Source organism: Capricornis sumatraensis, chromosome 14 (genome assembly GCF_032405125.1).
Source record: "Capricornis sumatraensis isolate serow.1 chromosome 14, serow.2, whole genome shotgun sequence".
NCBI classification, from domain to species: domain Eukaryota; kingdom Metazoa; phylum Chordata; class Mammalia; order Artiodactyla; family Bovidae; genus Capricornis; species Capricornis sumatraensis.
The window spans coordinates 8,977,747-8,994,411 of NC_091082.1; the positions used below are offsets into that span (position 1 = coordinate 8,977,747).

The following is a 16,665-nucleotide window of genomic DNA, read 5'->3' on the forward strand; positions in this document are numbered from 1 at the left end:
TTTCGGAGGGGTTCCTCTCGAGTTACGACGGGGATCTCAGGGAACCGCTCCTGGGGCCTCAGGGACCCACTTGTGGGGCCTTGGGAAGGTCCAGTCTCACTGCGAGTAGCGAGGGGCCCCTTGGGATTCCTCTGCAGTCGCTGCCGGGGCTGAGGTCCTCATCTGGAGTTGAAGCCGGGAACTCAGGGTTTCTTTCCAGGGCTGACATAGATCTCGGGGTTCCTCTGGGGCGTCCACTGGGGAGCCAGGCCTCGTCTCATGTGGAGCCATGCAAGTCCACTCTCCTCTCGAGCCGTAAAAACAGTGGCAGGCTTCCTGTCGTATTGATCATAGGGATAGGTGGCTTTCTCTCAAGGTGCCACAGGGCTGTCAACCTGCTATCCTGTTTTGAGTCGGTCCTAGATGTGACCGTCGAGTCACTGCAGGGGAGTCAGGTGTGTCTGGAGTGCACTGGGGTATCTTGGGTCTGTTGAAGTGTGGCAAGACCCCTGGAGTTCCTCTCAAGCGTCAAGTGGAGACCGCCTTCTCTTGAGGTGTGACAGGAATGAGGAGATCCCCTCCCCGACGAAACAGGGAAATGGACCCTCCTCTCAGGACGAGGAGGGAGAACCGGGGCTCTTCTTGAGTTGTGACGGGACCCTCAGTGTTCCTCTCGAGTGCAGAAGGGGATGTCCGGGAACTTCTTGAGTTGCCTCAAGGCTGTCAAGGACCCTTTCGTTGCTCAGGATGGAAGGTGGGATTTCTCTCGAGACACCTCAGTGGAAAAGGTCATCAGCTAGCTTGAGGGGAGAATCTCCTGGTTTTCTCGAGTTGCGGCGGCGTTCCTCTCGAGTTATAACGGGGACCTCAGGGACCTGCTTGTGGGACCTTTGGGAGGTCCAGTCTCCACGAGAGTCGCTAGGGGCCCCTCGGGATTCCTCTGCACTCGCTGCCGGGACCAAGGCCCTCATCTGGAGTTGAGGCCGGAACCTCAGGGTTCCTCTCCAGGGCCGACAGGGATCTCAGGGTTCCTCTGGGGCGTCCACAGGGCAGTCAGGCCTTGTCTCTTTTGGAGCCATGCAAGTCCGCTCTCCTCTCAAGCCACAAAACAGTGTCAGGCTTCCTGTCTGGTTGAACATAGGGATCAGTGGCTTTCTCTCGAGCTGCCACAGGGCTGTCACACCTGCAATCGTGTTTTGAGTCGGTCCTCGGGGAAACTGCCGAGTCACTGCAGAGGGGTCAGGTGTGTCTGGAGTCCACTGGGATTTGGTGGTCTCTTGCAATGGTGGCACGACCCCTGGAGTTCCTCTCAAGCGTCAAGTGAAGACCGCCACCTGTTGAGGTGTGACGGTAATGCAGGGATTCCCTCCCCGACGAAGCAGGGAAACGGACCCTCCTCTCGGGATGAGGAGGGAGATCCAGGGGTCTTCTTGAGTTGTGGTGGGACACTTGATGTTCCTCTCGAGTGCAGACATGGATGTCGGTGAACTTCTTGAGTTGCCTCAAGGGTGGCAAGGACCCTTTTGGGGCTCAGGAGGGAAGGTGGAATTTCTCGTGAGATGCTGCAGCGGGAAAGGTCCTCAGCTCACGTTGAGGGGAGAATCTCCTGGTTTTTCTCGAGTTGCGGCAGGGTTCCTCTCGAGTTACGACAGGGACCTCAGGGACCCATTCGTGGGGCCTCAGTGAGGTCTAGTCTCCACGTGAATCGCGAGGGGCCCCTCGGGATTCCTCTTCAGTCATTGCCCGGGCCGAGGTCCTCATCTGGATTTGAGTCTGGAACCTCAGGTTTCCTCTCCAATGCCGACATAGATTTTGGTGTTCCTCTGGGGCATCCGGAGGTAAGTCAGGCCTCGTCTCGTGTGGAGCCATGCAAGTCCACTCTCCTCTCAGCCCCGAAAAGCAGTGTCAGTGTACCGGGTGGTTTGACCATAGGGATCGGTGGCTTTCTCTTGAGGCACCACAGGGCTGTCACACCTGCCATCATGTTTTGAGTTGGTCCTCGGGGTGACCGTCGAGTCATTGCAGGGGAGTCAGGTGTGTCTGGAGTGCACTGGGACAGCGGGGGTCTTTTGAAATCGTGGCAAGACCCCTGGAGTTCCTCTCGAGCGTCAAGTGGAGACCGCCTCCTCTTGAGGTGCCACAGGAATGCTGGGATTCACTCCCCAACGAAGCAGTGTAAAGAAACATACTCTCATGATGAGGGGATGAAGAGGGAGAACCGGGGCTCTTCCTGAGTTGTGGACAGATCCTCGGTATTCCTCTCGAGTGCAGACGGGGATGTCGGGGAACTTCTTGAGTTGCCTCAAGGGTGTAAGGACGCTTTCGGGGCTCAGGAGGGGAGGTGGGATTTCTCTCGATATGCCGAAGTGGAAAAGAGCCTCAGCACACGTTGAGGGGAGAATCTCCTGGTTTTTCTCGAGTTGCAGCGGGGTTCCTCTCCAGTTATGACGGGGCATCAGGGACCAGTTCGAGGAGCCTCAGGGAGGTCCCGTCTCCACGCGAGTCTCGAGAGGCCCCTCGGGATTGCCCTGAAGTTGCTGCCAGGACCGAGGTCCTCATCTGGAGTTGAGGCTGGAAACTCAGGTTTCCTCTTCAGGGCCAACATGGATCTCGGGGTTCCTCTAGGGTGTCCACAGGGGAGTCAGGCCTCGTCTCGTGTGGAGCCATGCAAGTCCGCTCTCCTCACGAGCTGGAAAAGCAGTGTCAGGCTTCCTGTCAGGTTGTCCAAAGGGATCGGTGGCTTTCTCTCAAGGCGCCACAGGGCTTTCACACCTGCCATCATCTTTTGAGTTGGTCCTCGGGGTGACCGTTGAGTCATTGCAGGGGAGTCAGGTGTGTCTGGAATGCACTGGGACATTGGGGGTCTTTTGAAATGGTGGCAAGACCCCTGGAGTTCCTCTTGAGAGTCGAGTGGAGACGGCTTCCTCTTGAGGTTCAACGGGAACGCTGGGATTCCCTCCAAGATGAAGCAGGGAAATGGACCCTCCTCTTGGGATGAGGAGGGAGAACTGGGGCTCTTCTTGAGTTGTGATGGGACCCTCAGTGTTCCTCTCGAGTGCATACAGGAATGACGGGGAAATTCTTGAGTTTCCTCAAGGGTATTAAAGACCCTTTCGGGGCTCAGGAGGGAAGGTGGGATTTTTCTTGAGACTCATCAGAGGAAAAGGGCCTCAGCCCGCGTTGAGGGGAGAATCTTCTGGTTTTTCTCCAGTTGCTGCGGGGTTCCTCTCGAGTTACGACGGAGACCTCAGGGACCCGCTCTTGGGGCCTCAGGGATGTCCAGTCTCCATGCGAGTATCGAGGGCCCCTCGGGATACCTCTGCAGTCACTGCTGGGTCCGAGGTCCTCATCTGGAGTTCAGGCCGGTAACTCAGGTTTCCTCTCCAGGGCTGACATGGATCTCAGGGTTCATCTGGGGTGTCCACGGGGGAGTCAGGCCTCGTCTCGTGTGGAGCCATGCAAGTCCGATCTCCTCTCGAGCCAGAAAAATAGTGTCAGGCTTCCTGTTGGGTTGACCACAGGGATCAGTGGCTTTCTCTCGAGGCCCACAAGGCTGTCACATCAGTCATCGTATTTTGAGTCAGTCCTCGGTTTGACTGTCAACTCAGTGCAGTGGAGTCAGGTGTTTTTGGAGTGCACTGCGACTTCGGGGGTTGTTTGAAATGGTGGCACGACCCCTGGAGTTTATCTCGAGTGTCACGTGGAGACCGTGTTCTCTTGATGTGCGACAGGAACGCTGGGATTCCCTCCCCAACTAAGCAGGGAAAAGGAATCTCATCTTGGGATGAAGGGATGAGGAGGGAGAACGGGAGCTCTTCCTGAGTTTTGGCAGAACCCTCGGTGTTCTTCTCGGTGCAGACGGGGATGTTGGTGAACTTCTTTATTTGCCTCAAGGGTGTCAAGGACCCTTTCGAAGCCCAGGAGGGAAGGTGGGATTTCTCTCGAGACGCTGTAGTGGAAAGGGGCCTCAGCTCGCGTTGAGGGGAGAATCTCCTGGTTTTTCTCGAGTTGCGGCAGGGTTCCTCTCTAGTTATGACGGGAACTTCAGGGACCCGCTAGTGTGGTCTCAGGGAAGTCCAGTTTCCACTCCAGTCACGATGGGCCCCTCGGTATTCCTCTGCAGTCGCTTCCAGGGCCAAGGTCCCCATCTGGAGTTGAGGCCAGAATCTCAGGTTTCCTCTCCAGGGCCGACATCGATCTTGGGGTTCCTGTGGGGCCTCAACAGGGGAATCAGGCCTCGTCTCCTGTGGAACCATGCAAGTCCACTCCCCTCTCGATTGGGAAAAGCAGTGTTAGGCTTCCTGTTGTGTTGTCCAAAGGGATAGGTGGCTTTCTCTCGAGGCTCCACAGGGCTGTCACACCTGCCATTGTGTTTGGAGTCGGTCCTCGAGGTGACCGTCGAGCCAGTGCAGGCGAATCAGCTGTGTCTGGAGTGCACTGGGACATTGGGGGTCTTTTGAAATGATGGCATGACCCCTGGAGTTCCTCTCGAGCATCAGGTGGAGACAGCCTCCTCTTTAGGTGTGACAGGAAATTCTGAATTTCCTCCCTGTCGAAGCAGGGAAACGGACCCTCCTCTCGGGATGAGGAAGGAGAACCAGGGCTCTTCTTGAGCTGTGGGATCCTTGGTGCTCCTCTCGAGGGCAGACAGGGATGTTGGGGAACTTCTTGAGTTGCCTCAAGGGTGGCAAGGACCCTTTCGGGGCTCAGGAGGGAAGGTGGGATTTCTCTTGAGACGCTGCAGAGGAACAGGGTCTCAGCTGGCGTTGAGGGGAGAATCTCCTGGTTCTTTCCCTCTTGTGGCGGGGTTCCTCTCGAGTTATGACGGGGACCTCAGGAACCCGCTCTTTTGCCTCAGGGAGGTCCAGTCTCCTAGCGAGTCGTGAAGGGCCCTTCGGGATTCCTCTATAGTCGCTGTTGGGGCCGCGGTCCTCATCTGGAGTTGAGGCCAGAAAGTTGGTTCCTCTCCAGGGCCGACATTGATATCGGGGTTCTTCTGGGGCATCCACAGGGGAGTCAGGCCTCGTCTCGTGTGGAGCCATGCAAGTCCGTTCTCCTCTCGAGCCGGAAAATCAGTGTCAGGTTTCCTGTCGTGTTCACCGTAGGGATCAGTGGCTTTCTCTCGAGGAGCCACTGGGTTGTCACATCTGCCATCGTGTGTTGAGTCGGTCCTCGGGATGACCGTCGAGTCATTGCAGGGGAGTCAGGTGTGTCTGGTTTGCAATGGGACATAGGGGCCTTTTGAAATGGTGGCACGACCCCTGGAGTTCCTCTCAAGGATCAAGTAGAGACCGCCTCCTCTTGAGGTGCAACAGGAACGTCGGGATTTCCTTTCCGACAAAGCAGGGAAACAAACCCTCCTCTCGGGATGAGGAGGGAGAACCGGGGCTCTTCTTGAGTTGTGCTGCGACCCTCGGTGTTCCTCTAGTGCATACGGGTATGTCAGGGAACTTCTTGAGTTGCCTCAAGGGTGTCAAGTACCCTTACGTGGCTCAGGAGGGAAGGAAGGATTTCTCTAGAGACGCTGCAGCAGAAAAGGGCCACATCCCGCGTTGAGGGGAGAATCTCCTTGTTCTTCTCCAGTTGCGGCAGTGTTCCTCTCGAGTTAAGATGAGGACCTCAGGGACCTGCTCGTGGGTCCTCAGGGAGGTTCAGTCTCCACGTGATACGCAAGCGGCCCATCGGGATTCCTCTGAAGTCCCTGCCGGGTTTGAGGTCCTTATCTGTAGTTGAGTCCAGTACCTCATGTTTCCTCTCCAGGGCCGACATGGATCTCGGGGTTCATCTGGGGCGTCCACAGGGGAGTCAGGGCCTCGTCTCGTATGGAGCCATGCAAGTCTGATCTCCACTCGAGCCGGAAAAGCAATGTCAGGCTTCCTGTCGTGCTGACCATAAGGATCAGTGGCTTTCTCTCAAGGCGCCACAAGGCTATCACACCTGCCCTCGTGTTTTGAGTCGGTCCTCAGGGTGACCGTCGCATCAGTGCAGGGGAGTCAGGTGTGTCTGGATTGCACTGGGACATTGGGGGTATTTTGAAATGGTGGCACGACCCCTGGAGTTCCTCTCGAGCATCAAGTGGAGACCTCCTCCTCTTGAGCTGCGACGGGAATGCCGGGATTCCCTCCCCGCTGAAGGAGGGAAATGGACACTCTGCTCCGGATGAGGAGGGAGACCTGTGGCTATTCTTGAGTTGTTTTGGGACCCTCGGTGTTCCTCTCAAGTGCAGACAGGGATGTCTGGGAACTTCTTGAGTTGCCTCAAGGGTGTCAAGGACCCTTTCTTGGCTCAGGAGAGAAGGTGGGATTTCTCTCGAGATGCTGCAGCGGGAAATGGCCTCAGCTCGCGTGAAGGGGAGAATCTCCTGGTTCTTCTCGAGTTGTGGAGGGTTCCTCTCAAGTTACGACGGGGACCTCAGGGACCCGCTCATGGGGCCTCAGGGAGGTCCAGTGTCCACGCGAGTCATGAGGGGCCCCTCGGGATTCCTCTGCAGTCCCTGCCGGGGCTGAGGTCCTCATCTGGAGTTGAGGCCAGAATATCAGATTTCCTTCCCAGGACCAGCATGGATCTCAGGGTTCCTCTGGGGCCTCCACAAGGGAGTCAGGGCCTCATCTAGTGTGGAGCCATGCAAGTCCGCTCTCCTCTCGAGCCGGAAAAGCAATATCAGGCTTCCTGTCAGGCTGACCATAGGGATCGGTGGCTTTTTCTCAAGGTACCACAGGGCTGTCACACCTGCCATCGTGTTTTGAGTTGGTCCTCGGGGTGACCATCAAGGCAATGCAGAGGAATCAGATGTATCTGGAGTGGATTGGAACATCAGGGTCTTTTTGTGTGGCTGCACGCCCTCTGGAGTTCCTCTTAACATTCAAGTGGTCACCACCCCTTGTGCAATGGGAACACCGCAAATCCTTTCCCAACGAAGCAGGGAAAGGGACCCTCATCTCAGATGAGGAGGTGAAAAAGGGGTTCAACGTGAGTTGTGGCAGGATCTTCGGTATTCCTCTAGAGTGGAGACAGGAATGTCAGGGAACATCTTGAGTTGCATCAAGGGAGTCAAGGACAGTTTTGAGGCTCAAGAGTTATGGTGGGATTTCTCTCGAGACGCCGCAGTGGAAAAGGGCCTCATCTCGCTTTGAGGGGTGTATCTCTTGGTGTTTCTCGAGTTGCGGCAGTAAAATTACAGTTCCTCTCGAGTTACAACGGGGACCTCAGGGACCCACTCGTGTGGCCTCAGGAAAGTCCAGTCTCCATGCAAGTTGCAAGGGGCCTCTCAGGATTCCTCTCCAGTTGATACCGGGTCGTAGGTGCTCATCTAGAGCTGAGGTCACAACCTCAGGTTTCCTCTCCAGCGCTGAAATGGATCTCAGCCATCCTATGGAGTTTCCACAGGGGAGTCAGTCCTCATCTCATAAGGACACATGCAAGTCCGCTTTCCGCTCGATCTGGAAAAGTAGTGTCAGGCTTCCTGTCCAGTTGACATTGGGATCTGTGGCTATCTCTCGAGGTGCCACAAGGCTGTCACACGTGCCATCATGTTGTGAGTCAATCCTCGGTGTGACAGTCAAGTCAGTGCAGGGGAATCAGGTGTATGGGGAGTGGACTGGGACATCGGGGTCTTTTGGAATGGTGGAACGACCCCTGGAGTTCCTCTCGACTTTCAAGTTGAGACCACCTCCTCTTGAGGAGCGATCAGAATGCCATAATTCCTTTGCTGAAGAAACAGGGAAAGGGAGCCTCATCTCGAGATGAGGAGGGTAAAACGGAGCTCTTCTTGAGTTTGAGTGGACCCTCGGTGTTCCTCTAGAGTGGAGATGGGTATGTTGGGGAACTTCTTGAGTTGCATCAAGCGTGTCAAGGAACCTTTCTAGGCTCAAGAGGGAAGGTGTGATTTCTCTCGAGACACTGCAGTGGAAAAGGGCCCCATCTTACTTTGAGGGGAGTTGGGGACTTGTTTTTCTCCAGTTGCGGCAGGAAATGTGGGGTTCCTCTCGAGTTACGACGGGGACCTCAGGGACCCACTTGTGTTACCTCAGGAGAATCCAGTCTCCATGCGAGTTGCAAAGCCCCTCTCGGGATTTCTCTGCTTTTGGTGCTGTGTCTTAGGTCCTCATCTGGAGCTGAAGTCGGAACTTCAGTGCTGGAAGCCAGCATGAGGAACTCCGCCCATGGCAAAAGTCATGAGGAAGGAGGCTTCAGCACATGCAAAGGCGGGATTGAGTCTCAGGATCCCCCCTGTTCATGAGCATCTACCCCCCAAACCAGAGTCTGCCTGCTTTACTGCTTTATGCTCTCACCTACACCTCTGACTTTATGGTGGGCAGTCCCCCACCACCTCTCTCGGAGAAATATTTAACTTGCAGCACCAGTCAATAAACATTCCTGGGCATGACAAGAGTGTTTCAACGTACAAACTCCTCTGAAGTTTCTCTAGGCTGCCTGAGCAGGTTCTTCGGGCCACATGTGATTGTTTAGAGCCTCCCAACCGTGAGAGGCATGAGATGCTTTAAACTTTCTAAATACAGATTCTTTTGAGAAGTTAGACTTTATTAGTATATTGGGTTGGTGATAAATTATACTGGTGAAGGCTTTTCATTTGTTGGGCAAATATTTGCTGCTAAGTCTCCATATTCCTTGCCTTTATATACATTAATCAATATAACTAGCATATAAGAGAAATAAGTATTAACCTTTGGTATTAATCATGTTAAACCTTAGGCTAGGTAAATTCCTTTCTCGATTGTAACCCATTGCACCTTCACTCTATAGGAATGCAACTTTATCTGGTACCTTCAGAGGGTGGCCTCTGGTTTAAGAAAATTCACCCCTGGAAAATAGGTTTTCTGGTTGACTGACCATGAACAGAAAGAAAGGGTCATAAAATGTTATCAGGCCTCATGGCCAGAAGATGATGTAAAGCCACCTAAGACCTTTTGTATACATTTATATGAAGCACCTGATTTTTATAAAAGTCAGGTCTGCTGACCCCACGTGACTTTGTATTCTATCTCTATGTATAACAAAAAGTATATAAGCAAACCTGAAAAATAAAGAAAACGGACCATTTCCTGGAAAGACTGGTTCCCCCGTGTGCTCTTTTATCGTTCTCTTCTTTTCTGGCTGAATTCCCATCTGGACTGGGGAGGCTCACCATGTATACTTACTTGCCCTGGCTTCTAAGACCCACAGGAGAGGGAGCCGAAAGTGGGGTGTACTCCGCTATTCAAGCAGGCGCCAGTGGCTTATGTAAATGGTTCAAATTCCTTGTCTTGGAGTTTATTGGTTTTCCATGTAAACCAAGTTATTCAGCCTCTTTTCTCCACTAATTTTCCTACTACACTATTCTTTTCCAATCTCTCTATATATTTCTATTAAATAGATTTTTCCTAGGACAACAACTCCATCTCTCTTTCTAATTACCCTGGATCCAAGGGGGCTGGACCCGGGCACATCAGGTTCCTCTCCAGTGCTGACATGGATCTCAGGGTTCCTATGGAGTTTCAACAGGGAGTCAGGCTTCATCTCGTCTGGAGACATGCAAGTCCCCTTTTCTATTGAGCTGTGACAGTAGTGTCAGGCTTCCTGTCCAGTTGACATAGGGATCTGTGGCTTTCTCTCAAGGTGCCACAGGGCTGTCACACATCCCATCGTGTTTTGAGTCGATACTTGGGGTGATAATCGAGGCAGTGCAGGGGAATCAAATGTATCTGGAGTGGATTGGGATATCTGTGTCTTTTGGAATGGTGGCACGACCCTTGGATTCCTCTAAACTTTCAAGTTGAGATCGCCCCATCCTGAGGTGCGACGGGAACGCCGGGCTTCCTTTCCCGACGAAGCAGCGAAAGGGACTCTTACCTCAAGATGAGGAGGGAAAAACGGGGCTCTTCTTGAGTTGTGGCGGGATGCTCTGTGTTCCTCTCCAGTGGAGACAGGTATGTTGGGGAACTCCTTGAGTTGCATCAAGGGTGTCAAGGACCCTTTCTAGGCTCAAGAGGAATGGTGGGATTTCTCTTGAGACGCTTCAGTGGAAAAGGGCTTCATCTCGTGTTGAGGGGAGAATCTCCTGGTTTTGCTCGGGTTGCGGCAGGAAATTTGGGGTTCCTCTCGAGTTATGGCAGGGACCTCAGGGAACCGCTCATGTTGCCTCAGGAAAGTCCAGTCTCTGTGCGAATTGCGAAGGACCTCTTGGAATTCCTCTCCAGTCTTTGTTGGGTCCTAGGTCCTCATCTTAAAACTGAAGTCGGAACTTCAGGGTTCCTCTCCAGTGCTGACATGGATCTCGGTGTTCCTAAGGAGTTTTAACAGGGGAGTCAGACCTCATCTTGCGTGGAGATATGCAAGTCTGCTTTCCTCTCGATCTGTAACAGTAGTGTCAGGCTTCCTGTTGAGTTGACACAGGGATTTGTGGCTTTTTCTCGGAGTGCTATAGGGCTGTTGTTGGGGTCCAGCCCTGGTCGATCCAGGGAATTCGAAGCAAGGAAGGAGACACAGTCTGGGAAAGGACTATTTAATTAGAAATATAAGAGAGATTATGAAAAAGTATTGTAGTAGTAAAATTTAATGGAAAAAAGAGGCTGAATACTTCCTCCTCCTCTTCACCGCCCGGCCTCCCCCTCCTTCCCCCGCGGGCCCCCTCCCCGCAGGGATGATATGGTCTCCGGTGATGGACGCCCCAAGTGCAGGATATGCCTTTGAGTACCTTATTGAAACATTAAATGACAGTTCACATAAGAAGTTCTTCAATGTTCCTAGACTTGGAGGCACCAAGTATGGCCATTGGTCACTGACCTGCCAAGTGGTTGGCTCTTGCTTCAGTGCTATAGCCAGGCAGGTAATGGGACACTGAGCACTCTCCATTCCATGGCTGGCAGTTTGGACAGGCACCATGAAGTCCGCCTTCGCTGTTAGCAGATGGTGCAAGATCACGTGCTTGCCAGGAGCAGATGAGAAGAATGTTCTGCCTTACTCAATACGGGTTCTCTTGGAAGCTGCTGTGCGAAATTGTGATGGCTTTTTAATGAAAAAGGAAGATGTTATGAACATTTTAGACTGGAAAACCAAACAGAGAAATGTTGAAGTGCCCTTTTTCCCTGCCCGTGTTCTTCTTCAAGATTTTACTGGAATACCGGCAATGGTGGATTTTGCTGCTATGAGGGAGGCAGTGAAAACTCTTGGAGGTGACCCTAAGAAAGTCCATCCTGCCTGTCCGACAGATCTCACGGTTGACCATTCCTTGCAAATTGACTTCAACAAATGTGCAATACAGAATGCTCCGAATCCTGGAGGTGGTGACCTACAGAAAGCAGGAAAGCTCTCTCCACTTAGAGTGCAGCCTAAGAAGCTTCCCTGCAGAGGCCAGACTACCTGCCGAGGATCGTGTGATTCTGGAGAACTAGGGTGAAACTCAGGAAAATTTTCTTCACAGATTGAAAACACACCCATCCTTTGTCCTTTTCATTTGCAACCAGTGCCTGAACCTGAAACAGTATTAAAAAATCAAGAAGTAGAATTTGGCAGAAATCGAGAGAGGCTTCAATTTTTCAAGTGGAGTACAAGAGTTTTTAAGAATGTGGCTGTAATCCCTCCTGGAACCGGAATGGCTCATCAAGTAAACTTAGAGTATTTGTCAAGAGTGGTTTTGAAGAGAAGGACCTCCTCTTCCCAGACAGTGTTGTTGGCACAGATTCTCATATAACCATGGTGAATGGTTTGGGGATTCTGGGGTGGGGGGTTGGAGGCATTGAAACAGAAGCAGTTATGCTTGGCCTTCCAGTTTCTCTTACTTTACCAGAGGTGGTTGGATGTGAATTAACTGGTTCATCGAATCCTTTTGTTACATCCATAGATGTTGTTCTTGGCATCACGAAGCATCTCAGGCAAGTAGGAGTGGCTGGAAAGTTTGTTGAGTTTTTTGAAAGTGGAGTTTCACAATTATCTATAGTAGATCAAACTACAATAGCAAACATGTGTCCAGAATATGGCGCTATCCTCAGCTTTTTCCCTGTTGACAATGTGACATTAAAACAGTTAGAACATACAGGTTTTGACAAAGCCAAACTCGAGTCAATGGAAGCATACCTTAAAGCTGTAAAATTGTTTCGAAATGAGCAAGATAATTCAGGAGAACCTGAATATTCCCAGGTGATCCAGATTAATCTGAATTCAATAGTTCCATCTGTCAGTGGTCCAAAAAGACCTCAGGATAGAGTTGCTTTGACAGATATGAAAAGTGATTTCCAAGCTTGCTTAAATGAAAAGGTTGGATTTAAAGGCTTCCAAATTGCAGCTGAAAAGCAAAATGATATCGTCTCTATTCATTATGAAGGAAGTGAATACAAGCTGGCTCACGGATCTGTGGTCATTGCTGCCGTTACCAGTTGTACCAATAATTGCAATCCATCTGTCATGCTTGCTGCAGGTCTTTTGGCTAAAAAAGCTGTTGAAGCTGGTCTACAGGTTAAACCTTATATAAGAACAAGTTTATCTCCAGGCAGTGGGATGGTTACACATTACCTCAGTTCAAGTGGAGTATTACCGTATCTTAGTAAGCTTGGATTTGAAATCATTGGCTATGGATGTTCAACATGTGTGGGAAATACAGCACCCTTATCAGAAGCAGTTTTAAATGCAGTGAAACATGGTGATGTGGTTACTTGTGGGGTTTTATCTGGAAATAAAAATTTTGAAGGTCGTCTTTGTGATTGTGTTCATGCCAATTATCTTGCTTCTCCACCCTTAGTGGTAGCTTATGCCATAGCAGGCACAGTGAATATAGATTTCCAGACAGAGCTTTTAGGTACTGACCCTACTGGAAAGAACATTTACCTGCATGATATTTGGCCTAGTCGAGAAGAAGTTCATCAGATAGAGGAGGAACATGTTGTATTATCCATGTTTAAAGCATTAAAAGAGAAGATAGAGATGGGAAATAAGCGGTGGAATTCTTTAGAAGCACCAGATTCAGTTTTGTTTCCATGGGATTTAAAATCTACTTATATCAGATGTCCTTCATTTTTTGATAAGCTTACCAAAGAGCCAGTTGCACTCCAGCCTATTGAAAATGCCCATGTCTTATTATACCTGGGAGACTCTGTCACAACAGATCATATATCACCTGCTGGAAGCATCGCTAGGAGTAGTGCTGCTGCTAAGTATTTGACAAAGAGAGGCCTTACCCCTCGTGAATTCAACTCTTACAGGGCCCGAAGAGGTAACGATGCTGTAATGACAAGAGGCACTTTTGCAAATATCAAGCTTTTTAATAAGTTTATTGGAAAACCAGCTCCCAAAACAATTCATTTTCCATCAGGACAGACGCTGGATGTATTTGAGGCTGCAGAGCTATACCAGAAAGAAGGTATCCCACTGATTATTTTAGCAGGGAAGAAATATGGTTCAGGAAATTCAAGAGATTGGGCTGCCAAAGGACCATACTTTCTGGGTGTGAAAGCTGTTTTGGCTGAAAGTTATGAAAAAATTCACAAAGATCATTTGATTGGAATTGGCATAGCTCCACTTCAGTTCCTTCCAGGAGAAAGTGCAGATTCCTTGGGCCTCTCTGGCAGAGAAACATTTTCTTTAACATTTCCTGAAGAACTGTCTCCTGGAGTTACATTAAATATAAAGACAAGCACTGGAAAAGTATTCAGGGTGATTGCTTCATTTGAAAATGATGTGGAGATAACATTGTACAAACATGGAGGATTATTAAACTTTGTGGCATGAAAATTCTCATAGTATCTACTCACCATGAATACCTTTCATAACTGGTGACTGCAAATAAAGCCTTTTGTGCTGGACCCAGGAATCCTTACCATGGAGCTGCAGATAGTCCCAGTATGCCCACTTATCTCATCCATGGATGTAAATGATGATGAATCAACGTAGTGACTGAAATGAAATCTTGATTTTAAATAATATATGAATGGTGCTAATAACATTGCTAAAATCAATGTGTGAAGTGTGTTGTGGAAGAGGCCTATAAGTAAGGGGGAATATTTTATCAGACCATTTTGTAAATAAAGGCAGAATTTGAAAAAAAAAAAAAAAAAGAGACTGAATAACTTGGTTTACATGGAAAACTAATAAAACCTGGAAACAAGAGGTTTGCACCACCTACGTTAGGCCACCAGTGTCCGCTTCAATAACGGAGGTTGCCCTGCATTACGCTCCCTCTCGTGTGGGTCTTAGAAGCAAGCACATATAAATAGACGTGGTGAGCCTCCATCCTCCAGATGGGAATTCAGCCTAAAAAGGAGAGGGAGGGAGAGTGAGAAAGAGAGATAGACGAAGTTGACACGGGGGGAGCCAGATTTCCAAGAAACCAGTTCCAGAAGCTGGTCTGAGAAACTGGTCATCCTTTATTGTCCAGAAAAGCTTTTTATACCTTTGGTTGTACATAGAGATCAGTAGATATTCCAAAATTATGCAGTGTCAGCAGCCCTGACTCTTATTGAGACCAAGGTTTCTCTCTGCATACCTTATGTATAAACAAGTCTTGGTGATTTACATCACCTTCTGGCCAGAAGGCCAATTAACATTTTACAGCCCTTTTCTGATAACGGTCTGTAACCAGAAAAGCTTAAAAGTGTTGTTCTTCCCAAAGTCTGGTGCCACTCTCAGAAAGCACCAAATAAAGTTAAATTCTTACATAGCAAGGACACAATTTATAATGAAGAAAGAGGAGTACAATGATTTATAACAAAGAGAAAATTAATTAGCTCAAAGGTCTAAAGTTGCTAACATCAAAACTACTATTTTCCTTTTTCTATATCACAAATATATTGATTAATATCCTTCAGGTGTATAAAAGATAAAGAATATGGAGGCCTGGCAGCAGTATTTGACTCAACAGTGAAACCCATCACCAAAATAATTTCTAGCTTTTAGACAAGGCTCTGTATCTTTAAGATGCTTTAAGCTTTGTGCCTCTCGCAGTTGGGGGGCTGTAAACAATCACAACTTGTAAAAGTCTGGGGGAACCTGTCAGTCAAGTTAGAGAGCCATCATACGGATTTGAGCTGAAACATTCCTTTCATATGCAGGAGACCGGTTTGAGCTCTGAGTTAACATTTTAAGAGAAAGGTGGTGCAGGATAGCCCCTGTTAATGTCACAAGAGTGGAAAGCACAGTACAATAAGGCAGGCAGACTCTGGTTTGGGGGGGTAGATGCTCAGGAGAATCCAGGGGGAACCCCTGAAGCCAGATCACACCTTTGTGTATGTCCAGATTCCTTCTTCATGACTTTTGCCACGGGCGGGATTCCTCAGGCTGGCTCCTGTCAGGCTGTCACACGTGCAATCGTGTTGAGTCAATAGTTGTGGTGACAGTGGAGTCAATGCAGGGAAATCAGGTGTATCTGGAGTGGACTGGGACATTGGGGTCTTCTGGAATGGTGGCATGGTCCCTGGAGTTCCTCTCGACTTTCAAGATGAGACCGCCTCCTCTTGAGGTGCGACAGGAATGCCGGGATTCCTTTCCCAATGAAGCAGGGCAAGGGACCCTCATCTCGAGATGAGGAGGGAAAAATGGGGCTCTTATTGAGTCATGGCGGGACTCTCGATGTTCCTGTCAAGTGGAGACGGGTATGTCAGGGAACTTCTTGAGATGCATCAAGCGTGTCAAGGACCTTTTTGAGGCTCAAGAGGGAAGCTGAGATTTCTCTCGAGATGCCGCAGCAGAAAAAGGCCTCATCTCGCATTGAAGGGAGAATCTCCTTGTTTTTCTTGAGTTGCAGCAGGAAACATGGGGTTCCTCTTGAGTTAGGATGGGGACCTCAGGGACCTGCTCCTGTGGCCTCAGGAAAGTCCAGTCTCCTTGCGAGTTGTGAGGGGCTTCTCGGGGTTCCTCTCCAGTCGGTACTGGGTCCTAGGTCCTCATCTGGAACTGAGGCCGCAACCTCAGGTTTCCTCTAAACTGCTGACATGGATCTCGAGGTTCCTATGGAGTTTCCACAGGGGAGTCAGACCTCTTCTCGAGTGGAGTCATGCAAGTCTGCTGTCCTCTCCAGCTTTAACAGTAGTGTCAGGCTTCCTGTAGAGTTGACATATGAATTGGTGGCTTTTTCTTGAGGTGCCACAGGGCTGTAACACATGCCATCATGTTTTGAATCAATTCTCAGCTTGACATTCGAGTCAGTCCAGGGTAATCAGATGTATCTGAAGAGGACTGGGTAATAGGGGTCTATTGGAATGGTGGCATGATCCCTGGGGTTCCTTCGAGTTTCAAGTTGAGACGGCCTCCTCTTGACAAGCAACGGGAACACCGGGATTCCTTTCCCGATGAAGCAGGGAAAGGGACCCTCATCTAGAGATGAAGAGGAAAAAGGGTCTCTTCTTGAGTTGTGGCTGAATCATCGGTTTTCCTCTCGAGTGCAGACAGGTATGTCTTCATTGATAAAGGAATCTCTGAGTTACCATCGCTCCTCAAGAGGAGGCAGTCTCAACTTGAAACTCGAAAGGAACTCCATGGGTCCTGCCACCATTCCAAAAGACCCCGAAGTTCCAGTCCACTCAAGTTACACCTGATTCCCCTGCACTGACTCCACTGTCACCCCGAGTATCGACTCACAACACAATGGCACGTGTGACAGTCCTGTGGCACCTCAAGAGAAAGCCACAGATCCCTATGTCAACTCGACAGGAAGCCTGACACTACTGTTACAGCTGGAAAGGACAGCAGACTTGCATGTCT

At 50.0% G+C, this 16,665-nt stretch overlaps 1 protein-coding gene across 1 annotated transcript; it reads left to right on the forward strand.

Annotated features, from left to right (window-relative positions):
• The first annotated feature begins 10,636 nt into the window (after positions 1 to 10,636).
• Positions 10,637 to 13,698, forward strand: LOC138090740 (iron-responsive element-binding protein 2-like). The gene is given in 3 exon segments (XM_068986435.1): positions 10,637 to 10,745; positions 10,917 to 11,606; positions 11,609 to 13,698. Coding segments are annotated over 3 exon segments (2,889 nt in total).
• Positions 13,699 to 16,665: the final 2,967 nt, after the last annotated feature.